Raw genomic sequence first — 27252 nt, forward strand, 5'->3', positions numbered from 1 at the left:
AGAAATAAGGGCATACTAAATTCACTAGCACAATGATGTTCATTGCAGCACTATTTACCATAGCAAAGATATGGAACCAACCCAGATGGCCCTCAGTTGATGAGTGGATCAACAAGATGTGGTATTTATACACAATGGAATTCTATGCTGCTGTCAGAAAGAATGACATCGCCCCATTTGTAAAGAAATGGAAAGACTTAGGAAAAAATCATATCAAGTGAAGTAAGCCAGACTCAAAGGAACATAGGCCACAGAACATAGTGTCCCTCATTTGTCATAATCACTAGAAAGCTTGGGCTCTCCTAGCAAAGATTTACAATAGAACAAAATCTACAGACATTAGGCCAAACAGTACGACACTAAATGTAAGGACCTCCAGGATAAGGAAACAAAAGCCATGTGAGTGATTGTTGTCCTTAATGTACTGTGTGAGTGACTGTTGTCCTTAATGTACTGTGTTAACTCTCATCTCTTTTGCCATGCCTTGGTTATCTCATATTGTTAAAATATTTCACCTTGTTATCTGATATATTTTATATGTGCTTAATTGGTTATTTAAAATTTTGGATAGGGAAGGGGGGAAATCAAGATGAGGGGTGGGGGAAGGGAAATGGGGACCATGTCCTGAGAAAGGGTATCAATGTATGTGAGGTAATGTAACCTTGCTATTTATTACAATAAAAATATATGAGGAAAAAATCAACAAAAACAATATGATAGGTAAGATAAAGAGACTACAGAATGTCTTGCAGACTAGCTGAACAAGTCTAAACATATAATACATCATAGTGGGCCTTTATAAATACAATACCTATTTTACAAATGTCAGTGCTAGCCAGGTAGTGGTGGCTCATGTCTACAACCTGAAATCTGAGGGTCTAATGTAAGCCGGCCTGGGCAGGAAAGCCTATGAGGTTCTTATCTCCAAAAACAAAAGCTCCAAGTACGGCTGTGTCTCAAGTGGTAGAATGCTAGCTGCAGTTTACAGAAGACCCAAAGCTTTTGGATTCTTCATTCTCTTACTACAGTTCCCCAATATATTCTTTACACACACTAAGCAGGCATGAAAAAAAAATACTAATGTATTGCAAGATTGTCTTAATTTGCTGACAATCGTAAGTCATTTCCAATACAGTAAACCCAGTAGCACTGCGAAATTAATGTTACATTTTTATCCAATTTTTAATAGTGAGAAATTCATATAGATAGCAATATGAAGCCTTAAAAGAGTTCTGGCATTAAATTCAATAGTAAATAAAAATGGTAAATATCTTACAGATTATTCTGGGTGACAGAATTTAAAATCTTATATAACTGGTATAGCAAACAGCTTAAGAATATACTTACAATCACAGGTTCTATTAGCAGTCGGAAGAGTGTCCCTACTCGTATACTTCGACAGTTTAAAATGACACTTTCAAAGGTATTTTGGCAGCTTAAAGACACAGAATTGATTAAAGCTTCTTGGGAAATTAATTTTCGACGTTTTTGAGGTGTGCTGATAAGAGAATTGCCAAACTGAAAAGAAAAAGTAATTTCCAAGTTATAAGTTACTATAAAACAAGCATAAACTGAACATACAATCACTTGATACAAGAAATGGAATTGTCAAGTCTGGTGATGGTAGGTCAGATCTATTCCAAAGCTGAGACCTTAGGATACAGATTTGGAGCCAGCCCACACAGACTAATCTGAGACACTTTTTAAAACTGTAAGGGTAATGTATAGAGGGACTATAGTTACATTTGTCAGGTAGTGGGTGTATTACTTCTTGTACGTTGATAACCCGCCTTCTCATGTTTTTGTCCCTCTTCCCCCCTACCCCCTCCGAATCATCTTGTTTTTTCCCTTTCCTTCCCTATTTCAAATAAACAAATAAATGGATATACAACATACCAGGTAACCAGATACAGTAGCCAAATGAAAAAAGAAAAGAAATAACATAGTACATTAAGAAGAACAATCACAAATATAAACCTCTTGTTTCCATATCCTAGAGCTCATTTCATTTAGTCTCATCCCATATGACCTTATCTACATAGCTTTTGAGCTATTGTGATCCTTTGCTAGAAGTGTCCTAGATGTGTACTAATTATTACAAATATCACATCTTCTTGATCTATTCATCTACTGAGGGGCAAATGGGTTGGTTCCATATCTTTGATATGGTAAATAGTGCTGCAATGAACATTGTTGTGCTAGTGGCTTTAGTATTTCCTTGTTTCTGGAATGCCAAGGAGTGGGACTGCTGGGTCATAGGGGAGCCCTGTTCAGTGTTTTGCAGAACTGCCATACTGCTTTCCATAGTGGTTGAACAAGTTTTTACTCCAAACAACAGTGTAGTAGTGATCCCTCCTGGCCACATCCCCACTAGCATCTGTTGTTATTGGATTTCTTGATCATGGCCATTCTAACTGGAGTGAGGTGGAATCTTAAGTTGTTTTGATTTGCGTTTCTTTTATGGCTAGAGATGTGAAGCTTCTTCATGTATCTACAGGCCATCCTTATTTCCTCTTCAGAGAAGTCTCTCTTTAAGTCTTTAGCCCACCTTTTAATGGGATGGGTGTTTCTTTGAAGATTTTTGATAGATTCAATTTTGTTGAGCTGTAGGTATATTTTTAGATATAAGGTCTTTTGTCTGTGGTATGGCTAGTGAAAATCTCCCACTCTATTTAACTTGCTAGCTATGTTCTTTGCCATACAGAAGCTCCGCAGTTTAATGCAATCCCATTTGTCTAAACTCTCTTTAACTTGTTTTGTTTCCAAGTCTTTTTTTTTTTGGGGGGGGGGGAGTATGGGACTTGAACTCTGGGTCTGGGCACTGTCCCTGAGCTCTTCAGAGCAAGGCTACCACCCTACCTCTGGAGCCACAACACCAGTTCCGGTTTTCTAGTAGTTAATTGGAGATAAGAGTCTTACAAGGACTTTAGTGCCGGGACTTTAGTGCCTTGGACTGGTTTTGAACCAATATCCTCAGATCTCAGCCTTCTAAGTAGCTAGGATGACAGGTGTGAGCCACTGCACCCAGCTCTGAGACACTTTTATGTCCAAATAGCGACAACAACAACAAAACCCCAGAAATAGTGTTATAGCCAAGTAGTAAAAGCACAAGCTCTAGTACTGGCACATTCATATAAACACACAGTATTAATAAATACATAAAGTTGATTTTTTTCAGCAATGTTCGATGAAATAAAAATTTATGATTCTTATATAAAGACTTTCCTATTTTATCTACATCTAGCTTAATTACTAGTTGAAATTCAAATAATTTATGTCAGAATTGGTACTCTGGAAATAACTACCTGGGTTTAAATCACCAATTAAACCCTTCATTAATGATTTTTTTCCTTTTCTCAGTCTCCACATGGGACTTGAAGTCTGGGCTTGGATGCTGTTCCTTATCTCTTTAGCTCAAGGATAGCCCTCTACCATTCTGAGCCAAAGAGCCACTTCTTGTTTTCTGGTGGTTAACCGGAGATTAGAGTCTCACTGACTTTTGTGCCCAGGCTGGCTTTGAAGCATGACTCTCAGATCTCAGCATCTTGAGTAGCCAGGATTATAGGCTTTACCTATTGGCACCTGGCTTGATTTTCTTTTTCTCTTTTCTTTTTGCCAGTCCCGGGGCTTTCCTCAAGGTTAGTGCTCTACTACTTGCACCATAGCACCACTACTAGCTTTTACTGTGTAAGTGGTACTGAGGAATGGAATCCAGCGCTTCATGCATGCTAGGTAGGCATTCTACCACTAGACCACACTCCTGGCCTTGATTTTCTTAAATGTAGTTCCTTCCTTAGCTCTAAATTTCTAATATTAAAAGAAAAGAGTATTTGCTTAAAAAATGCTAATGTGGAAGTGGTGCTATGGCTCAGAGTGGTAGAGCACTAGCCTTGAGTAAAAGAGCTCAGGGACAGTACCCAGGCCCTGGGTTCGAGTCCTAAGATCAAAGAAAAAGCAAAACGAAAAGCCAATGTATATATGAGCAGATTTGTAGATTTTACAGTGCCGTTAAATGGAATAAAAGTTAGCCAATAGCCAGGAGTTTGGCTTAGTGGTAGAATGTTGCCTAGCATGCACAAAGACCCAGGCTTGATTCCTTGGTAACACATACATGTACCAGAAGTGGTGCTCTGTGTGGCCCAAGGGGTAAAGCACTAGCTTTGAGGAAAGCCCAAGGACAGTGCTCAGGTGCTGAGTTTAAGCCCCAGGACTGACCAAAAAAAAAAAAAAAAGTTAGCTAGTAGCAGTTAAGTCATCACTTGTTTAAAAAAATAATTAACAAGGAAAATGGTTTTACATTACAAAATACATGTTTATATACTTTAAATTACTTGGTCGTTAAATTATTTCATACTTCAAATGTAAATTAATCCAAGTTACATACCTGTAATTTCCAATACAAACAATTATATTACAGGCTGCATATACCTCATTGGAGTATTTTAGGTTTTGCAAACTTTTCAAATTTTGTAGTATGTAAGTATTACAAATCTACATTTTTATTTTTGCTGAAAATCCAAAAATCTGGAACACTGAACATGATGCTGGAATTTTCAAAAGACTTTTCAGACTATGGAACTTATGGATTAGAAATCTGTAAGGTAACTGTCATCACAAGAATAAAATATGATGATAAAGACAGAAAAAAAAAAAAAGAAAACAAAACATGCCCAGGGAAGCTTTGGGAAAGCTTGGTCACTGGGATCTATTGTCATGGTCAGGAGTTATAAAAATTCATTTCATTACCTTTTTGGAGATATTTCTATGATCTATGTCTTGACAAAATATATAAACAGTATCCACAGTAAGGCCCTCCCAACTCATCAATCACTATCAGAATTCAACAAAATTGCAGAATATGAAATAAACATACAAAAATCTGTAATGCTGCTATACACCAAGGAAAATTACTTGAAATACAAAATTTAAAACAATCAAATCAAGTAAGTGAGAGATCTCTGCAACAGAAGAGAAGGAAATGGAAGAACACACACACAAACACACAAGTGGAAAGACTTCATATTGGTTTACGGATTAGAAGATCAATATTATATATCCACACTCTCTAATGTGATTTACAGATTTAATATAATTTCTATCAAATACTAATAACATTGTTTTTGGAGTTTGGAGTATAAACATCCTAAAGTTTTTGTTTCTAGAATCACAAAAACCTAACTAGTTTAAAAAAAAAAAAATCACAGGCCGGGAGTTTGGCCTAGTGGTAAAGTGCTTACCTAGCATGCACAAAGATCCGGATTCGATCCCTAAGTACCACATATATAGAAAAGTGGTGCTGAGGCTCCAATAGTAGAGCTCTAGCCTTGAGAAAGTCCAAGGACAGTGCTCAGGTCCTGAGCTCAAGTCCAGGACTGGCAATCAATCAATCAATCAATCAATCAATCAATCCATCCCCCAACCTAACTAGTCAAATTGGTCTTGAATAAAAAGAACAACACAAGAAGGCAGTATACCCCAAAATATACTAGAAACCTGTAGCAATCAAAATAGCATAGTATTTGAATAAGTATACATATTCCCAGACCAATGGAATAGAATGGAAAGACTAGTAGTAACCCATGACCCACAGGAAACTGATTTTTGGTAGGAAATAGTAAGAACACATATTGGGAGAAAGGACAATCTTTTTCAATAAATGATGCTTGAGAAATTGGCTGACACACACAAGAATGAAAAAGCTCTCACCGCACAAAGAATCCAATCAAATGGATTAAGATGTAATTGTGAATTATGAAAGTACAAATTATCAGGAAGAAACAAAGAGGACCAGCAAGGAGCATAGTAATAAAAACACGAATAGAGAAATGGGACTGTATTAAATGAAAACACTTCTGCATAATAAAACTATTAACACAAAGAGAAAATATTTGCAAACTATGCATCTGAAGAAGGGTTCAAGATCTGGAATATATAAGGAAAAATGCAAATAACCCAATTTAAAAACTGGGCAAAGAGACATTTCTCAAAAGATGACACACTGAGGTCCAAAGGTATATAGAAAAAAATGTTCAACCTTATTAGTTATCAGGAAAATGCAAATCAAAACCAGAGGAGGTATCACCTCACTCTAGTAAGGATGGTTACTACCAGAAAGACACAAAGATAACAAGGTTGGATTCCTCAGTACCACATACACAGAGAAAGCCAGAAGTGGGGCTGTGGCTAGAGCTTTGAGACAATGTTCAGGTCCCAACTTCAAGAGCAGGACTTGCAAAAAAAAAAAAAAAAAAAGTGCTGGCAAGGGTGTAGTAAAGGTGAACTGCTAATATACACTGTTGGTGGGAATATAAATTATTACAGCTATTATGGAAACAGCATTGAAACTATGCTCCTAAAAATTAAAAATATGATTATCATATGATTTAGGAATCCTACTATTTGATATATAGCCAAAGATATTTCTTTCTTTCTTTTTTTCTCTTGGCTATATAGCTTGAATTCAGGGTCTGGGCACTGTCCCTAGGCTATATGGCTCAAGGCTAGCATTCTACCACTTTAAGCCACAGCTCTACTTCTGGTTTTCTGGTGGTTCACAGGAGATATTTATTTAAATTTAATTAATTAATTAATTTTCCTGCCAGGGCTGCCTTCAAACTCAGACTGTCATATGTCAGCCTTTTGAGTAGCTAGGATTACAGGGTTAAGCTACTGTCACTGGCTAGCCAAAGACATTTTAGCTACAAATTGCGATAAAATTGTATTATCTGAAACTACATGGAGTAAACTGGTACTCCTTATCATAGTGAAACATGCCAGGCATAGAAAGTTACCACATGACCTCATTCAAGGACAGAATATTACAGCTGATGAAGAGTGGAATGTGGTTACTAGAGACAGGGGTGTGTGGTAGTTGTGAGAAGAGGGAATTAGGAAAACTGGGTCAACAGGAACTACTGTCATGGTTAGGAGTTATTCAGGGACAACAAGGTGACTATAGATGATGATTAGGTACTCTACATTAAAAAAAACTATTTCAAATAAATGGGGAAGGGAAAAAAACAAGATGATTGGGAGGGGGTGGGGGAGGGAAAGTGGGAGAAAAACACGGGAAGGGGGGTGTCAAGAAGTAATGTACCTACTATCCAATGAATGTAACTGTAACTCCTCTATAAATCACCCAACAACAGCAGCAACAGAAGCAGTGGCAGCAGCAGCAGCAACAAAGTGAAAATTGTGATCATAAAGAAATGATGGGAGCTAGGCATGTGGCCTAGTGGTAGAGTGCTTGCCTAGCATGCAGAAAGCCCTGAGTTCGATTCTCTCATACCATATACACAGAAAAAGGCAGAATTAGTGCTGTGGTTCAAGCAGCAGAGCCTTAGCATTGAGCAAAATGTGCTCAGGCACAGTGCCCAGGTCCTGAGTTCAAGCACCAAGACTGAGAAAAAAAAAAAAAAAGGATGTTTGAGGAGGCAAAGATGTTAAATCTGACTTAAATATATTACACATGTGTGTAAACTAGCACGATACCCTTTATTACAATTTTTCATTTAATGTAGCACATAAAAACCCACTAAGATAATTAAAAATGAAATGCATATAGCATCTGTTTATTGCATTTTCAACATCCTATTTATAAAATTTTTTTCATATTGGCTTTTTTTCAGGGCCAGGGTGCTGTCCCTGATCCTCTTTGCAGTCAAGTTCAGCATTCTACCACTTAAGCCACAGTGCCACTTCCAGCTTTTTTTCAAGTGCCTGAGATAGAAGTCTCAAGGACTTTCCTGCCCCTGCTGGCTTTGAACTACAATCCTCAAATTTCAGCCTCCTGAGTAGCTAGGATTACAGATATAAGCTACCTGGTGCCATGCTTTCATACTCATTTTTTTTTTGGGGGGGGGGCAGTCCTGGGCCTTGATCTCAGGGCCTGGGCACTGTCCTCGGGCTTTCTCAATGCTAGAGCTCTTCCACTTGAGCCACAGCACCATTTCTGGGTTTTTTTTTCCTTTCTATGTATGTGGTACTGAGGAATTGAACCTGGGTCTTCATGCATGCTAGGCAAGCACTCTACCAGTAGGCCAAACTCCCGGCCCATAGGCTTCCATATTATTAACAGTCTTCTCAATTAAAACATTTGGAGCTGTTTTTCAAGTGAGAACTATTTAAACTCAGTACTCTATGATAAGAGCTGCTCCAGCAGAATCAGCAGTACACACCTTCCCACTGAGCACCACTGTAAAGAGCACTGAACGGCATACAGCTCAGTTACTAGTCTGCAAACTCAATTCTGTATCAAAAATTCATTGTTAACTTAATTGAACTTTTTTTTGGGGGGTTGGTCACAGGGCTTGAACTCTGGGCCTGGGGAATTGTCCCTGAGCTCTTCAGCTCAAGGCTATCGCTCTATCCATTGAGCCACAGCCCCACTTCCCATTTTCCAGTGGTTAATTGGAGATTAGAGCCTCAAGTTCTTTAGTGCTGAGGATGGCTTTGAACCTTTATCCTCAGATCTCAGCCTCCTGAGTAGCTAGGATTACAGGTGCCCAGCTTAATTGAACTTTTTTATGTTGGACATTTGAGTTTTTCCTTCCCAACCTTCCCCTTTGGCAAACTATGATTAACAAATGCTTCTACAGTGAATTCCTAGAACATATCCAGAATTACTGCTAAGCTGCTAAATCAGAACTTATAAAAACATTTCCACTTCTTCATATATTAACTGAGACACTAGCATACTTTAAAAAAACAAACTTAAAAAAAAAACAAACACAAAGCTTTTTCAATTCATAGTTACTACTGTGACTGCTGTGTTCAACTTTATTTACTTTACTCAATTTTTAATGCTTTTCTTCGCTATCTTGATTATTAAGAAATTAAAAATAAAAGGGCTGGGGCTGGGGGTCAGTGGTAAAGAATTTGCCTACCAAGCACTAGGCCCTGGGTTTGATCCCCGATACTAAGGGGGAAAAAAGTTAAAAATACATGAAAGAGTAGGGTACTGTGATTCATGAATAAGCCTAGCTACTCAGAGAATTTAGATCGGTCATGTTGTGAAAGGCATGTTTCCATATTTTCACCTGTGTTACTATACTAAGAACCTTGCCCTTCTTCCCCCATACACAGATTTTTTTTTATTGTATTTAATGTATATAGAGGTTACAGTTACAGGTAATGGGTAGATTACTTCTCAAACCTTGATTCCACTTCTCATGTTTTTGTCCCCTTTCTCTCACCATACAGATTTTTTTTTTTTTTTTTTTTTTTTGCCAGTCCTGGGCTTGAGCTCAGGGCCTGAGCACTGTCCTTGGATTTTCTCAAGGCTAGAGCTCTACCACTTGAGCCTCAGCACCACTTCCGGATTTTTTCTATGTATGTGGTACCGAGGAATCGAACCCGGGTCTTCATGCATGCTAGGCAAGCACTTTAACCACTAAGCCAAACTCCCGGCCCTCACCATACAGATTTTAAACTAATTTTACAAATGTTTTAACCCTTCAGAAAAGGACACTATGTACATCTCTATTTCCCTATTCCCACAAAACAGACATATATAAAATTCTAAAAGTAACTGATTAGCTTTTATTTTCAACGGCTATATAGTATAAATGTATATCATACTGTAACTTCCTCAGCCACATCATTATTAGTGGGCAATGATTTTTTTTCTGTACTATTTACCAACACATATCTTGTTTATATGAATACTCTTACATGCTGAGAAAGAGGAGAAATTCCTATGAGGGTTCTGGGTAATTATTTGATTAAATAACTAGCAATTATTCTAGGTAACTATTCGATTAAATAATTTAGTCAATATATGGTGTATATATATGCATATATACATATATATACACATTTAAAACAAATATACATTAATTCATTCCCTCCCCCAAAGCACTTTATCTATAAGCAAATTAGGAAAATGTATTTGTTTCTTGTATTCTTTTTTGTTTTTTGACAGTGCTGGGGCTTGAACTTGGACTGGGCACTATCCTTGGACATTGCTCAAGGCTAGGGCTCTACCATTTGAGCCACAGCACCACTTCCAGCCTTTTCTGTGTATGTGGTACCAACGAATCAAACCTGGGGCTTTATGCATGCTAGGCGAGCACTCTACCACTCGGCTACATTCTCAGCCCCCTGGTCCTTGTATTCTTTTCTTTTTTTAAAATTTTATTGTCGGGATAATGTACAGAAGGATTACAGTTACATTCATGAGGTAGTAGGTATATTACTTCTTGCACATTGATACCCCTTCTCATGTTTTTGTCCCCGTTTCTTTCCCCTCACCCCTTCTTCCTTGTATTCTTGCCAGCAGTTCATATTACTTTGTATTACATTTGTAAGTCTCTCTATTTGTCTATTTCATTCTTAGCTTACACTTCCTTACTGACCACATAGTATTTCCTTACTTTCACAAAGAGGGTTCAGATTTGAGTATGTTCCTCTATTTGCTTCCTCTAACCTTCGTCTTTTTTTCCTGTTATTTTTCTTCTCTAAGCTCCTAAAAGTATATAACCAGTCACAGACATCACTGACATTTACAGTACAGATATGTCTTTAGATCTCCTGTGAATTCAAATTTTTACCTTGTAAAAAGAAAAACCAACAATAATCCCTTGTATATCACCTTTTCTGCTTTATAGTTAATACATACCAATTAAAAATGACTTCTGTCTGCTAGATTTTATAAGAATAGATAGCTGAGCAAACCTAATGGGAAATCTACCTTGAGGATGCCTGTATAATTTATATGTCAAACATAAATCTTGCTTATACTTCTACATAGCTGAATATGTAGATATTCAAATATTCCAAAATTTGAATTTCAAAACAGTTCTTGTCTCAAATATTCTGGACAAGGATACTCAACCTTGTATTGTCACATTTTGCTGTGAGATTGATATTGTTTTATTTGTTATAGAATTTGACCCAAGTTTAATTCAAGTTTATTGTTATAAGTAATTAACAGTCTTCTACAATAATGTAGCAAGTGGTGTCTAAGCTCCAATGAATAGATAATCTATCTTTTTTCTTCTACTAACACTGTCAAATTGGCCTTCAAAAGCAATTATCATCCAAAAGAAACTTTAATTAAAAAAAAAATTCAATAAAGGTGAAGAGTACCTGGTCTTTCATTCTTGCTTTTCTTGGCAATGAAACTGTATTTAGCTCTGACTCTGCCGAAATGTTCCTCAGTTCATGCTCTGCTCTGCAGGTATTTGCATTTAGTGCTGCTTCCACTTTTCCAGTGGATGGCGCTGGGGAAGAACATGCTGAGTCAGCAGGTCGTGGGGAAATGCTCTCTCTTCTCTTAGTCCTGTCACTGTCATCATCATCATCACTGGACAGAATGACTAATATTATAAAGAAAATTTATATTAAAAACCATGCCCATAGTCATTTTCTATTCCATGAGGGCAGAAACCACACTTCCAGCCCTCCTTGGCATCTTTTAAAATGTATTACATGAATACCCAATTGGTGTTACAATCCTACAAACTCTAATCACTACTACTAATCACCACGACTATATAATCACCACTACTAATGCTGCTACAGCAACAAGTTACAAAAACTAAATGGTTATTGGCAGATTTACTTTAGAACTTCAGAATAATTTCAAGTGTATAAATTATTTACAAGCCATTTACAAAATGGCAAGCATTTTTAATATTAACCCCCTAAATACCAAATAACTTCACAAAACCACTGGCTAGTCCAGTGACTCATGCCTGTAAATCTACCTACTTGGAAGAGAACAGGAGACCAGTGGGTGTGGCCAGCTTGGACAGAAAGGCCCATGGCTCCACCTTCCCTAAGGGAAGCTTGTCACAGAGCCTATAGTTGCTGCATCAGTGGGATGCTGCAAAGTAGGCAGATGGGCGGCTCAGGTTCATTTCTGACCCTATCCTGAAAAATTACCTTATAAAAATAAATTGTTCCTAACCAGGCTCATGCCTGTAATCCTAGCTATTCAGGAGGCTGAGATCCGAGGATCATGGTTTAAAGCCATCCCAGGCAATACAAAGCCTTGAGACTAGAAAACGAGAAGTGAGGCTATGGCTCAAGAGTAGGGTGGTAGCCCCATGACCCCCCCCCCAATTTTTTTTAAATAAATTGTTCCTTCAACTCAATTATGGAACATTATCTTATCTCTAAATAATAATTTTCCGGAGCCACCCATCCATTCTTCAGTGTAATTACAACTTTCTTATTCTTGCTTCTAAACATCACAGTCAGACCAATTTACAATTTTGTCACAATGTTCTTATTTTTCTCTATGCTTCAGGCAGACAAGTTAATACTTCTCAAATATCACACATGCTTTTCCTGCTTAGGCTGCTTTCCCTCAACATACTCATTTGTTATCAAATGTTAAATATCACATACTGGCAATCTAATCTAAAGTAAGCATAAATGTACAGTATTCAACTGATTTAACATTTGTTTTGAATGCTTATTTTACAAGAAAGCTGGGTGATGCAATCTTGTACATTTCAGTATTTTAGACTTTGAGAAAGGTCCTGAAAAGTTATGATGGACAAATATATAGCAGCTCTCACTTTTAATATCCCACACATAAATGTCAAGGAATATTTACTGAGTTATTAATGTACATATTGCAGAGCAGCATCATTCCCACCATTATGCTGCTGGTGTCTTACTTAGTTGCTCAGTTTTAGGAGCAAATGCTGACCCTTTATCTTTTGTACAACTAGTTATATATTGACCTAATTTCTCTTTTGCATGCTGTGTGTGAGTGGAGACAAGGATAAATACTGAACAGTACTGCTGCAGAGAACAAATGGTATTGAAAATGCCTGATACAGTGCTGTGAGTGTGTGTGTGTGTAGGGGGGGAGATAATCGCATATATTCCAACATAGCTTTTTAAAAAAAATTCTCATATAATTTGTATTGGAAAAACCACAGGTAAGCTCAGGTCTTGTAATCCTAGCTACTCAGGAGGCTGGGATCTGAAGATCAATGGTTCAAAGCCAGCTTGGGCAAAGAAGTCCTTGAGATTCTTATCTTCAACTGACCACTGAAACAAGTCAGAAGTGGAGCTATGATCCCAGTGGTAAAGCACTAGCCTTGAGCAAAACAAGCTCAGAAACAGCATGCAGACCTCAAGTTCAAGCCCTAGAATCAAAACTTTCCTGCCAGTTATGTCCTCCCTCTACTCACTGGGGCCATCAAAAAACAAAACAAAACTAAACAAAAGAATAACAAAACTACGGCTTCAGACTCTGCATTGGTTTAAAATTTATTTCATTAGTTTTTTGTTGCTGTTAAATTCTTTTTTGTTTGGTCAGTCATGGGGCTTGAACTCAAAGCCTATCTGCTGTTTCTGAGTTTCTTTGTGCCAGTGCTACTTTCAGTTTTCTGGTAGCTGCCTCTAGTTTTTTTTTGTTTTCGGCTCTATCAGTTTGAGCCAGTGCTACTTTTAGTTTTTTGGTAGTTCAGTGGATGTAAGAGTCCCAGACTCTACTGCCCAGACTGGCACTGAATGGAGATCCTCAGATCTCAGCCTCCTGAGTAGCTAGGATTACAGGCATGAACCACTGAGGACTGACTCGGTTAACATTTTATTAGCATAAATTACACAAGGAAGAACTTCTTTGTGGCATTTCCACTCAAATATGCAATATATTCCAACCAATCTTGTCCCCCTTTCACCTTCTACCCATCCTAAAACAATTTCAGTACGTTTCATTTTTATTTCTATTTTCATACAAGCAAACTACCTCCATCATCTTCATCCTCAACTACCTCTTTGTTAAACTACAACAGCTCTACTCAAGATCTTTAGTTTCTTACTGAAAGGCAGGTTTAGTGACAATATCCAATAAATGTCTATTAAGTGACCACACACACACACACACACACACACATCCTTACCAGTAGGAAAGATTTAAATATTATTAAGTATTTGATAATGTACCAATATACTTCTCAAGTGCATCATAGCTAAACTTCCTAACAAAGTATCACAGCTGGGAATAAAGTCTGGGTTCTTTTTGAAAAAATAGGTAAAATGCTGGTATAGATTGCAATTTTTTTTTGGGGGGGGGGTGCCAGTTCTGGGGTTGAACTCAAGGCCTGAGAACTGTCCTAGGGCTTTCTCAAGGCCAGCGTTCTACCACTTGAGCCACAGCACCACTTTCAGCTTTTTCTTTGTATGTGGTACCAAGGAATCAAGACTGGGTCTTTGTGGATGCTTGGCCAGCACTCTACCACTAAGCTATGCTTCCAGCTCTAGACTGAGATTTTTCATATTTAACTGAATTAAAATAGGATTTGATTTGTATCTCTAACCCCCCCATACCCCTTTTACTTTAACTGGTTTTAAGAACATTTAGAAACTCTAAAGAATGTCCAACAGTAACTAATAAAAACCTTTTTCCCTCTCTTTTCAAGGTGGAATGTATTGTAATAAAACAACCAATTTTAATATATCAGAACATTTCAGTGACTAGTAGTTTTAACTCTTTTTGCTGCTCAAGTTTGCTCATTAGTGGTTAGTGACAGCTGTTCAATTTTAGTTCCTGTAACCCTTTTGACAAGTTCATTATTTTTTAAAATTACTTATTTGACTAGATGATCTTGTGCTTCAGATTTAGAAAAAGGACATCTTTTTTAGAAAAATAAAGTAAAAACACAGGTCTAACATGTCCAAAGACCAAAAACAAAAAGGTTTAGGGAGCAAACCTGATTTTCAGATTCCTTGCTATATGTCACATATGTCATTAGGTCATACTTATTTGGCATACTGTTATTTTACATAGTTTTATCTATCTGCCCCAAAACACTATCAGAAGGAAATGCATGCATTTCCAATCATACAGATTCACTGGGATGAAATGAGAAAGCTCAGCACTGCTAGCACTTGGGCCAACGCAGTTGTCTTTCACATTACAAGATGAGAAGAAAGTCTGTTATTATTTTCCCAAGTATGTGGACATGTTTTAATCATCGTACCTGCAAAATACATTATTTACTGAACACAAAATACCTATTGATACCATATTTCTCATATATATATATATTCAAATTAAAAATATATATGAAAAACATTAGGTAAATGCATTATTTAAAAAATATACTTACTTGGATCATTTAGGTCAGACAGGCTTGTTTTTCTTTCTTTCAAATTGGTTGCTTTGGGAATTTTTGTCCCAGGTAAAATGACTTTTCCATTAGTGTGCAAATAATGATGTCTGTTATCATCACGGCTCACAATAATATCAATTGGAATCTTTTCCATATCGTTACCATAAAACTTCTTGGCTGTTAATCCTGTGTTTTGTAACTTTTGTCCTGCAGAATTCTGATGAATTGACGTTCTTAATAATGCTGCAGCAGAGTCATTTAATGTTACAGCCTGTCTGCAATTTCTTTGCAAGTCACTATGAAAAATAATACCACAACTTTGGCATTTGGTCTGGTTTTCTTTTTCTTTTCCACACTTTGGGCAACATTCACGCTGTTCAGAAACCTTATATTCCAAAAGAACATAAGAAAGAAAAGATTTTGGTACACTTTAGCATCAGAAAAAACAATTTGAGAAGTCTTAAACACAGATCCTCCTCTTCCCATCATCACTATCATGAGGTCCTGAGAACAACTGAGAATTGGCATCAGGGGCCAGGAGCGTGGCCTAGTGGTTAAGAGTGCCTGCCTAGCATGCATGAAGCCCTGGGTTCAATTCCCTGGTCCTACATATACAGAAAAAGCCTGAAGTGGTCAACTGGTAGAGTCCTAGCCTTGAGAGAGCTCAAGAACAGGGCCCAGGCACCGAGTTCAAACCCCAGGAAAGGCAAAAAAAAAGGGGGGGGGGAGAAAGAATGGGCATCAGAATATGGGGAGTTTCATAACTATGTAGCCCAGCAGTAAGCCATATGTGAGCAAATTGAACTGGAAGAAATGGGGGATCAAGAGGGTGAAAAGCACGATTATAATTAACACACATTGGAATGGCAGGAGAATAGGATCAGCTGGTGAGCCAGTGCCCAGTGGTAAAGGAGAAGACAGAACAACAGGGATGGTGAATGCAGCAGAAATACTTCATGTGCATGTAGGAAAATAAAACTCTTTTGAACTTATTCTATTTCTTAGAGCGATGAGAGAGAAGAATGCAGGCAATGAGTTTGATAGGGCTATATTGTATATATCAACAAAAATGTCACAATGAAATTCCTCTTATAGAAGTATTATATGGTGGCTCATGCCTGTAGTCCCAGCTACTCAGGAGGCGGAGATCTGAGGATTGTGGTTCAAAACTAGCCCAGGCAGGAAAGTGGAAGAGACTCTTAATCTCCAATTAACCACCAGGAAACCGGAAGCAGTACTGTGGCTCAAAGTGGTAGCATGCTTGCCTTGAGCTTAAGGGACAGGGCCCAGGACCAGAGTTCATGCCCCATGATAGACCAAAAAACAAACAAATAAAACAACAACAACAAAAAACCTTTTAAAAAAGGAAAGAATTAGAAGAGGCTGGGACTATACCTTAATGATGGAGAGCATAGAGAACACTTAACATGTACAAGGCCCTGTGTTTGTTCCAGTATAGAAAAACTCTGAGCATATGACCAAGCTGCATACCTACTCGCTTCAATACTTTACTGTCTATAATAAAGGTATAACACACACACACACACACACACACACACACACACACACACACACACACACACAGAATTTCATGAAAAAGCCAAATCCCAGTTATTTCCTTTAAAAATTGATACAGAAACAGTAAAAACACATCCCTATGACTGAAAATCCTAATATTAAGATAAAATATAAATCCTCAGCCCTTGAAATGTAATTTTTCAATAGCTAAGAACATTGTCTTAGAACAGTCTTTATAAGCAGAGCCTGGTACTTTCATGGGGATAGAGATTTACCTCAGAGGTAGAAAGCCTATATAATATGTACAAGGCCTGCCATGGGTTAGATCCCCAGTACTCAAAAGACAAAACACAACAGAATAAAAAAAAAACAAATACAAAAACCCTTAAGAACTTTTTCCCCTTTGGTGCCAGTCCTGGGCTTTGAACTTAGGGCCTAGCTGCTGTCTTAAGCTTTTGTGCTCAAGGCCCGTGCTCTATTACTTGAGTCACAGCTCCACTTCCAGGTTTCTGGTGGCTAACTGGAGAAAACAGTCTCACAGACTTCCTAGCCCAGCTGGCTTTAAACAGCAATCCTCAGATCTCAGCCTCCTAAAATGCTACGATTACAGGTTTGAACCTCCAGCACCTGGCTAGCCCTTAGAATTTAATTTTGAATACTGTCCAATTAGTTTTAGATATGAATATAAGAATTAATTTTCATGAAAGTATGTCTTCTTGAAATTAAAATCTCATTCCTCCTTTTTGGCACATGGAAAACACAAAATTTAAAGAGAAAAAAAAAACTTCACATAAGAATGAGCTTGTGGGCCGGGAGTTTGGCCTAGTGGTTAAAGTGCTTGCCTAGCATGCACGAAGACCCGGGTTCAATTCCTTGGTACCACATACATAGAAAAAAGCCGGAAATGGTGCTGAGGCTCAAGTGGTAGAGCTCTAGCCTTGAGAAAGTCCAAGGACAGTGCTCAGGCCCTGAGCTCAAGCCCAGGACTGGCAAAAAAAAAAAAAAAAAAAAAAAAAGAATGAGCTTGTGTGAGAAACCATGACTAAGATGATGATGATGATGTTTTCTTAGGAGTACATAGTTTGGACTTTCATGTACTATGGATGGAAGATAAACCACTGACTAGGCTCACAATCCATGAGGCCAGAGAAGCTGGCTACAGTTCTTATCTCCACCAAGAGAAAGAATAAGAATTGTTCTTGAAGTAAAGTAAGAGAACTAGCATTACTTGGGAAATTCCTGAAAACTCTGGGGTATGCAGCTATTAACCCAGAAAACCAGGGTAATTAGAAGTACTATGTTGAGGAAAGCTTTCTCCCCTTCTCCTCCTCCTTTATCCGGACCAAGGAGTGAAGATGCCAGGGGAGCCTGATATAAGCTTTAAGGAGAGTAAAGGGGAAAACAAAAGGGAGTGAAGTTTCTCATTGATGAGAAACTATAATCAAGCAAAACTGGAAAAGCCAAAATAAATCAGATACTTAATACAGGTGAGCATATTTTTCCTCCTACTAAAAGGAATACAGTTCCTTGTGGAAAGTGATAACTGTAGAGCCAACACAGAATACACATGTCTAGCTGGGTACAGTGGCTCATGCCTGTAACCCTAGCTACTTGGGAGGCTGAGATCTGAGGACTGAGGTTCAAAGACAGTCTGGGCACTAAAGAACGTGACTCTCTTATCTCCAATCAACCACTAGAAAACCGGAAGTGGCGTTGTGGCTCAAGAGGTAGGGTGCCCAGGCTAAGAGTTCAAGCCTTACAACCTACAACAACAACAACAAAAAGAAAACATGTCTAGAACTTCTTGTTATCTTCAACAGCAAAGAATGCTCAAAGCATAATGGGGATACATCAAGAAGAAACGGGGCAGCTTAATAAGATGCATACAGGTCATGTTGGGAAAAATCTGAGTTTCAAAACAAAGAATAAGCTGGGTGCAGTGGTTTACACCTATAATCCTAGCTACTTAGGAGGCTGAGATCTGAGGATCAAGGATCAAAGCCAGCCCCAAAGCCAACCCAGGGACTGTGAGTGTCTCTTATCTCCACTTAATCACCAGAAAATGGAAGTGGTACTGTCGCTCAAGGGGTAGGTCAGTTGCCTTGAGCTAAAAAGCTCAAGCCCAGAGCCCAAGTCCCATGATCAAAAAAAAAAAAAAAAAAAAAGAAAAAAAGCTACTCAGGAGGCTGAGATTTAAGGACAGAAACCAGCCTGGGCAGAAAGTACTCAGACTTATTTTTCAATTAACCATCTAAAAAAACAGGTGGAGTGCTATGCTTGAGCAAAAAAACTCAGAGACAGTGTCCAGGCTCTGCATTAAAACCCTGTGACCAATATCCTCCCCCCCCCCAAAAGAAGTAGATATTAAAATAGTTGGAGGTATGGCTCATTTACTACAGCACCATCCTCGTAAGCATGGGGCCCTGTATTCAAATCTCAGGACAACTACAACTCACAACAACCTAAACTAATAAGATACAACACCAGAAAGTTAAAATACATCTTTTGAGTGAAGCTATGTCTATGTGACTCTGATCATATAAAATAGTATCCATCAACATGAACTCTAGGAAATGGAAAATAAAATAGGTAAGTAAAATGGAAAGTAAATAAGAAGGATGAGGAAATGTTGTCATAATAAGAAGATGAATGTGGATGGGGCTAGGAGTATAACTAATTGGTAGAGTATGATCACAGCTTGCAGCAGGCTGCAGACAAAATCTCTGAAGGGGGGAAGAGAAAGAAATATGGACATTAATTTTACAGTACAGCTATTTAGGAAACAACTAAAGTAAAAGTTAAATATCACTGATATAAAAACAGGTATCATGTTTCCTGATATGCTATATGAGAAATGTTTCATTTCTGAAGAATTGTTGAAAAAAAATTAAGAAGTGACATCAAATAAGCCCAACTGAGATACAAAGTAAATAACCTGTACTCCACACAAACACTGTAGTCATGAAAGACAAAATTTACTCAAATTATTCAAAATCAAAAACATTCACTCAAATTATTCAAAATTAAAAGCAACTATTAATTAAAAGAAACAGATTCTTTAGGTAAAACAGGAAGTGGTTATGAATGCAGGTAAAAGGTGAAGCAGTTATGGAATAGATAGTAAGTTTTGTTGTTGTTTCTTTTCTGTGGGTCTCAGGGCTTGACCTCTGGGCCTGGATGCTGTCCCTGAGCTCTTCAGCTCAAGGCTACCATCCTACCCCTTGAGCCATAGTGATACTTCCTGTTTTCTGGTGGTTAATTAGAGATAAGTCTCATAGGCTTTAGTGCCTGGGCTGGCTCTGAACCACAATCCTCAGATCTCAGCCTCCTGAGTAGCTACAATTATAGACACATACTACTGGCACCTAGTTAAAGGTTTTGTTTTTTTTTTAATTATCATGTTATACTGGGGTACAAATGATTTAGAAAATTTTCTGGGGGGGCCGGGAGTCTGGCCTAGTGGTTAAAGTGCTTGCCTAGCATGCATGAAGACCCGGGTTCGATTCCTCGGTACCCCACATACATAGCAAAAAGCCAGAAGTGGTGCTGAGGCTCAAGTGGTAGAGCTCTAGCCTTGAGAAAGTCCAAGGACAGCCCTGAGCTCAAGCCCAGGACTGGCAAAAAAAAAAAGAAAGAAAATTTTCTGGTTAGGAGACATGTGCAGTGTGTGTCAGGGTGTTGTATGAGAAGAAATCAACTCAGTACTTAGAATGGAGTTGTCTAGTTAACTTTTCTAGGTTTCTTCTGATTCTATGACTTAAGATTACCTAGATACATTAATGTGCAAACTGACAACATTAGCAAAAATACCATGTGACCACTAACAGATTAATTTCTCTACCTACCTCTAAATGAGTCAAGCACTTTTTTGAAGCAGGAGGCAGAGGAGAAGTAGGCTGGTATGTGCTACAGTGTCGTTTCTGTTGTACTTTCCTCTTAAGTTCAGGCTCTACTTGCGATTCAGACTCCTCTGTTTTCTTCATTATACATTCTAAAGCAAAGAGAAAAAACAAAAATACTGAAATTAAATGTTATAATTTCCTCACGATCTCAGTTATAAAATACTAAGTGTTAGCCAAAACAAACCAGTGCTTTACCAGTAAAGAACAGCAACACTAAGATTTCGCCCTTGCAACATCTGGCTCCTCTTGTCTCTCCTTGGGAGTCCTCGGCAGCGTTTACACAAAGCAGAGTATTTTAAAGGGGGGAAATATCTAACTAAATCCCATTTCTTGGCATGAAAGAGTTCATGATGATATTCTTGCCTTATTTCTAAACTTTATCTCAAAAAAGTTAATTTCTTGAGCTGGGAGTTTGGCCTAGTGGTAAAGTGTTTGCCTAGCATGCAGAGACCAGCGTTTGATTCCTTGGTACCACATATACAGAAAAGGCCAGAAGTGGTGCTATGGCTTAAATGGTATAGCTCTAGTCTTCAGAAAGCCCCAAGGACAGTGCTCAGGCTCTGAATTAAAATCTTGGGACTGGCCAAAAAAAAAAAAAAAGCCAATTTTTTTCCCGATATTTTTTTTCTTTGCCCAGTTCCAACATGTGCTGTTTCCTTCATAAGCAAAGCCTACTCAATCTACCTCATGAACACACATTCTTCTCTGCTAAGACATTCTCTGTCCCACCCTAGGTAATTAAGCAATCAGTGTCCAGAGCACTTTTTATTTCAATTAGCATTTCATTCATAATCTAATACTCATGTTTCCTCCAATATACTGTCAGCTTTAAAAGAGCAGAAATCCTAATTTAGTCGCCACTTTTCACAGCACCTAGAAACTGTACAAGTAACAGAAAATGTTTCCTGTATTAAAGAACCATACTAAGACAAAATGATGCAACGTATTTTAAAAGATGAAATTATAGGAGTAGAGCTTGACTTAAGTTTATCACCACACACAGATCTAGAACCTTAAAAATTTAACCTCTAGCAAGAAAGAAACTAAAAGATTATTTTTTCTTTCTTTTTTCCCCTTCCCAAGATTTTATAATTGAAGTTACAGAGAAGATTCTAGCTTATAGCTTCTGGATGTTCCTATAGTTCTATAGTTTGTTCTGTATTTTATCATTCCCACATTTCTACAGAGGCTAATTTATTTTGTTGACTGAGTGGATATATAAGAAGATAGTACACCAAAAAAGACTGCTTAAGAGCCATACTGTGAATTCTGTAGTTTATGAGACAACATTTTAGATTTCAGAAACTAGCATGGTTATCTAGAACATAACCTATTACTTGTAAAATTTAATTTGCAGCAAACCAGCCTTAAAATATGGCTACCCACGCAGGGCATAGTGCTGTGTGCTTAAACTCTCAGCTACTCGGGAAACTGAGGCAGAAAGACTGCAGGAGCCTACAAACTCAAGACTGGCTTGGGCAACACAAAGAAACAGACCACAGTGCCTCTCTTTCCTATCCCACCTCCCATTTGCTTGGCCTTACAAAATTAAACTATGCACATCAGAAAAGCCTTTTTCTCATTACAACCCTATTTTCTGGAGAGATTGGGGATTGTGGGATCTGGACACTGTCCCTGAGCCTCTTTAAGCTCAAAGCCAGTGCTCTACCATTAGGGCCACAAAGCCATTTCCAGATTTTGAGTGGTTAATTGGAGATAAGAGTTTCATGGGGATTTTTCTACCCAGGCTGGCTTCAAACCATGATCTTCAGAATAGCTAGGATTACAATGCCCAGGTCTTACTACCAACTTTTTTTTTCCCCTCCCCATTCCCGAGGCTTGCACTCGGGCCTGGGCACTGCTCCTGAGCTTCTTTTGCTCACAGCTAGAAGAGCACTACCATCTGAGCCACAGTGCCACTTCCGGCTTTTTCTGGTTATGTGGTACTGAGGAACTGAACTCAGGGCTTCATACATATTAGGCAAACACTCTATCACTAACCCAATTCACAGCCCTTATAACTTTTTACTAAACCTTCTAGAAATACAGAATCTGTATATATCATTTTGTTAAAAAAAGTATAATCAAATGAGTCTTATTCCAAATTCTACCTTAAAACAATCAACTTAGATATTTAAAAATCAGTCTTCCTGACATGGGTTCCTGGATTCCTTACAAACAGCAAAGTATACAAATGCTGACCAAGAAATAGTATATTAGCATACAGCCTGTGCACATCCTCCCATATAACTGAAACTTGAGGTCCTAATTTCAAACTCTGCATACATGAATGACATTATTAACCTGAAACTGAGAAATACTTCACAAAGCTAATGAGTTACAGTCGTCATCTTTGAAATCGTCAAGGAAGAGCTTGGTATAAGTAGCTCACTTCTGTAGTCATACTTACTCATATAGCTGAGATCTGAGCATTGTGGTTTAGAAATGTTTAAGAACACACAGCCATGGGCAGGAAAGCTTGTGAGACTCTAATCTCCAATAATAAACTAACAAAAAAGCTGGAAGTGAGGCTTTGGATTAAGTGATAAGAGTGCTAGCCTTGAGCACACAAGCTCAGAGACAGTGTTTATTCAGCTCCAGGGCCAGCACCCCCACCTCACACACACACAAAAAAAAACTAAGATCAAGGAAACTGATTCAACTTGCAGGAAAGGGCATTAGTGAAGAACTGGTGAATTTGAACAAAGTCATTGAGAATATCAGGACTGCCAATTTCTTAGTTTTGATAAAGGTCTGATGATTAGAGAGATGCTATCTATGAAAAGCTGGATGGGACTAGAGGCATGGCTCAGATGGTAGAGCATCAGTTAATGGATGAAAAGGTCAGATAGCTAATCTGAGTCCCAGTCTCAGACCAACAAAAAAGAAAAAAGTTGGATGAAGGATAAACATTCATTTCTGTAGTGGTTTTACATTTATGCAAGTCTACAATCCTATTGAAAAAATAAAGCTAGGGCTGGGAGTTTGGCCCAGTGGTAGAGTGCTTGCCAAGCATGCACTTGCCAAGTATGCACGAAGACCGGGGTTCGATTCCTAGGTACCACATATATAGAAAAAGCTGGAAGTGGTGATGCGGCTCAAGTGGTAAGGGCTCTAGCCTTGGGAAAGCCCAAGGACCAGAGCTCAGGCCCTGAGTTCAGTCCCCAGGACTGGCAAAAAAAAAAAAAAAAAAAAAATCATTAAAAAATAATAATAAAATATAAAAAATAAAGCTAACAACAAAAAAAGGGAAGATTGCTTAATGAATGCTACCGAAGAAAAAAACTTTAAAACTGTTTAAATCAGGGGCTGGTAAAAAGCTCACATGGTAAAAACATAGTGTTCAATCTCTAGTACCACACATAAAAAAAGTTTATTTTTTTTAGATGCTGACTGGAATTATTAAATAGAAACACAATGGACACAGCAAATCACTGCAAAATACAATAATTCACACAGGTAACAAATGAAAGTTAATGGGAAAAGGTAAAACTAGGTTTGGAAAATCACTGTTATAAAAGAGCTTATGTTCAAGGCATTTACAAAAACTCTGCATCCAATGATATAATGCAAAATTTTTAACAATAACTCTTGGAAGCTGGGCTCAGTGGCCCATGTCTATAATCTTACTTAAGAGGCGGAGATCTGAGGATCTCACAGTTCAAAGCCAGCCCAGGCACTAAAAAGTCCATGAGACTCATCTCTAATTAATCACCAGAAAACCAAAAGTGGCACTGTGGCTCAAGGGGTAAGGGCAGTAGCTTTGAACTGAAGAGCTCAGGGATGGAGCCCAGGCCCAGAGTCAAGTCCCACAAAAACAAAACAAAACAAAAAAAACAACAATAACTCTTGACTATTAAGAAAATTTAGATTTTTAAATAATGTAGGGACTAGGGGTTTGGCCTAGTGGTAGAGTGTTTGCCTGGCATGCATGAAGACCCAGGTTTGATTCCTTAGTACCACACACACAGAAAAAAAGCCAGAAGTGGTTCTGTGACTCAAGTGGTAGAGCTCTAGCCTTGAGAAAACCCAAAGAAGATGCTCAGGCCCTGAGCCCAAGCCCAAGATTGGCAAAAAAAAAAAAAAAGAAAAAAGAAAAGAAAAGAGAGAGAGAAAAAAAAATTGAAGGGTTTAGAACTAAAAGCAAGCCATTACAACTGTTTAAACAAGCAAAGTAATGAAATGAAAAGACTTGGAAAAAATCATATTAAGTGAAGTAAGCCAGACTCAAAGGAACATATGGTTCAATGGTTTCCCGCATTTGTAATAATTTGTACACACCTAAGACTCTCTTGGCAGAGGATTACAATAGCACAAAACCTAGATACATAAAGTCATTGAGGATGAGGCTAAATGAAAGGATCTCCAGGATATGCAAAGCTTTATTTTGTGTGATTGTTGTTCTTAATGTAGCCTGTTATTTCTCTTCTCTTTGGCTGCTCTTTGGTTAATTTCATATTGTTACTGTATCTGACTTTGTTATTAGCATATTGTATATACGTTTATTTATTTGAAATAGGAAAGGGAAGGGAGGAAACAAGATGATTGAGAGGGGGTGGGGAAGAGAAGTAGGGACAAAAATGTAAGAAGGAGTATCAATGTGTGAGAAATAATACAACTACTATCTGGCAAGTGTAACTGTAACCCCTTTACACATTACAATAATAATAATAATAATAAAAAGAATAACCTCTCAGCTGGGCACAGTGGCACACAGTGGTATTTGTCTATTTTATCAGATACTCAGGAAGCCTAGGAAAGAGAATTTTGAGTTCAAGACTAGCCTGCAACATTGTGAAACACATCTCAAAAAAGTTGTGATTTCAAATAATAAAAATAAATTTGACATTACCTGTTCTTATTTTTGCATTAAAAAGACAAGGTAATAGAGCCCAATATCGTAGCTCATCTACAGTTAACCTTTGTATTTTTTTTTTTTTGACAGTTTTGAGGCTTGAACTGTGGGCCTGGACGCTACTCTGAGCTCTTCAGCTCAAGGCCAGCACTCTACCACTTTGGATCATAGCATAATTTCTGTTTTTGTAGTGGATAATTGGAGGTAAGTGTCCATGGACTTTAGTGCCTAGGCTGGCTTTGAACCATGATGCTCAGATCTCAGTCTCCTGAGTAGCCAGGATTACAGGTGTGAGCCACTGGCACCCCATACCTTTGGATTTTTTTTATTAAAGAATTTATTAACATTGATTTTTACATCATATTTCAAATGACACATTTAACAAACAAGTGTTCAAGAAGGGAATCTCTATATATAATCACTGGCACTTAGTTTTTAGAACATAATCAAAATTAGGCTAGGGTCTGTATATCAAAGATACATATTAATTTAAGAAATAAAACATTATGTCTATAGTGTCACAGGTATTTATGTCTATGTAGTTATGTTTATATTTCCAATACCATGTCCATAGCATTGGGTATGTAAATATTGAGTCCTCGTTCTTGTACTGTTTGAATCTAATAGCCACACATTAAGGATACTATGCACCTTTTGTTCCTTAGGTCTTGACTTGTCTCACTCAACATGATTCACTCTAGATTCATCCACTTCCCTGCGAATGCCATTATTTTATCTTGTCTGTTGGCTATGTAGAATTCCATTGTATATATATACCACATTTTCCATATCCATTCATTTGCAGTAGGGCATCTGGATTGTTTCCAATGCTTGGCTATGGTGAATAGTGCAGAGATGAACATGGCTGAGCAGGTGTCCTTATCATACCTCGGGTTATGATGTTCAGGGTAGATGCCCAGAAGTGGTATGGCGGGATCGTACGGATGGTCAATTTTCAGTCCTTTAGGAAACCTCTACACTGCTTTCCAGAGTGGCTGAACTAGTTTACAATCCCACCAGCAGTGTAGTAGGATTCCTTTTTCTCCACAACCCCACCAGCATCTGTCATTGTCTGAGTTCAAAATCTTGGCCATTCTTGTTGGGGAAAGGTGGTATCTTAGGATTGTTTTTATTTGCATTTCCTTAATGACCATGGATGATGAACATTTTTTCATATGCTTTTCTGCCATAAGTGTCTCTTTAGTTCCCTTGCCCATTTAGTGAGTGGTCTGTTGGGTTTGGGGGGTGATTAGTTTCTTGAGTTCCCTATAGATATTGGATATTAAGCATTTGTCAGATGTATTATGGTAAATATCTTTTCCCATTTGGTTGGCTTTCTCTCTGCTTTTGCGACTATGCTTTTATTGCTTTGATCTGTGCAGAAACTTTTTATTTTTAGGTAGTCCCATTTATTGAGTCTCTCTCCAATCTGTTGTGACCCTGGGATTCTGTTCAGGAATCTTTTGCCTGTGCCTACGAGTTCCAGTGTCTCATGTAGCAGTTTCATGGTTTCTGGTCTGACATTGCGATCTTTGATCCACACTTTGAGTTAATGCTTGTACATGGCGAAAGGCAAGGGTCAATTTTTCTGCATGTGGGTGCCCAGTTTTGCCAGCACCAACAATTGAACAGACTGTGTTTGTTTCACTGTATATCTTTGGCTCCTTTATCAAATACAAGTTGACTATAGGTATGTAGTTCTATTTCTGGGTCTTCTATTCTGTTCCACTGATCTTCTGGTCTGTTTTTGTGCCAGTACTATGCAGTTTTTGTTATTATGGCTCTATAGTAGAGCTCGAAGTCTGGCACTGTAATACCACCAGCCTTGCTCTTTTTGCCTAGAATTGTTTTGGCTATTCTAGGTCTTTTCTTCTTCCATATGAACCTTTGGATTGTATCT

The 27252-nt window shown here is 38.0% G+C and overlaps 1 protein-coding gene across 1 annotated transcript in view; it reads right to left on the bottom strand.

Moving 5' to 3' along the window:
* Positions 1 to 27252, bottom strand: part of Senp6 (SUMO specific peptidase 6) — a 92539-nt gene that overhangs the window by 23560 nt on the left and 41727 nt on the right. The window contains exons 8-11 of the mRNA XM_090338540.1: positions 20441 to 20586; positions 15075 to 15462; positions 11089 to 11318; positions 1348 to 1518 (exon numbers count right to left, since the gene is read on the bottom strand). Coding sequence (XP_090194666.1) covers positions 1348 to 1518; positions 11089 to 11318; positions 15075 to 15462; positions 20441 to 20586 — 935 coding nt within the window. The remainder of the gene's footprint in view (positions 1 to 1347; positions 1519 to 11088; positions 11319 to 15074; positions 15463 to 20440; positions 20587 to 27252) is intronic.

Source organism: Megascapheus bottae, chromosome 8 (assembly GCF_031878675.1).
Source record: "Megascapheus bottae isolate mThoBot1 chromosome 8, mThoBot2.hap1, whole genome shotgun sequence".
NCBI lineage: Eukaryota > Metazoa > Chordata > Mammalia > Rodentia > Geomyidae > Megascapheus > Megascapheus bottae.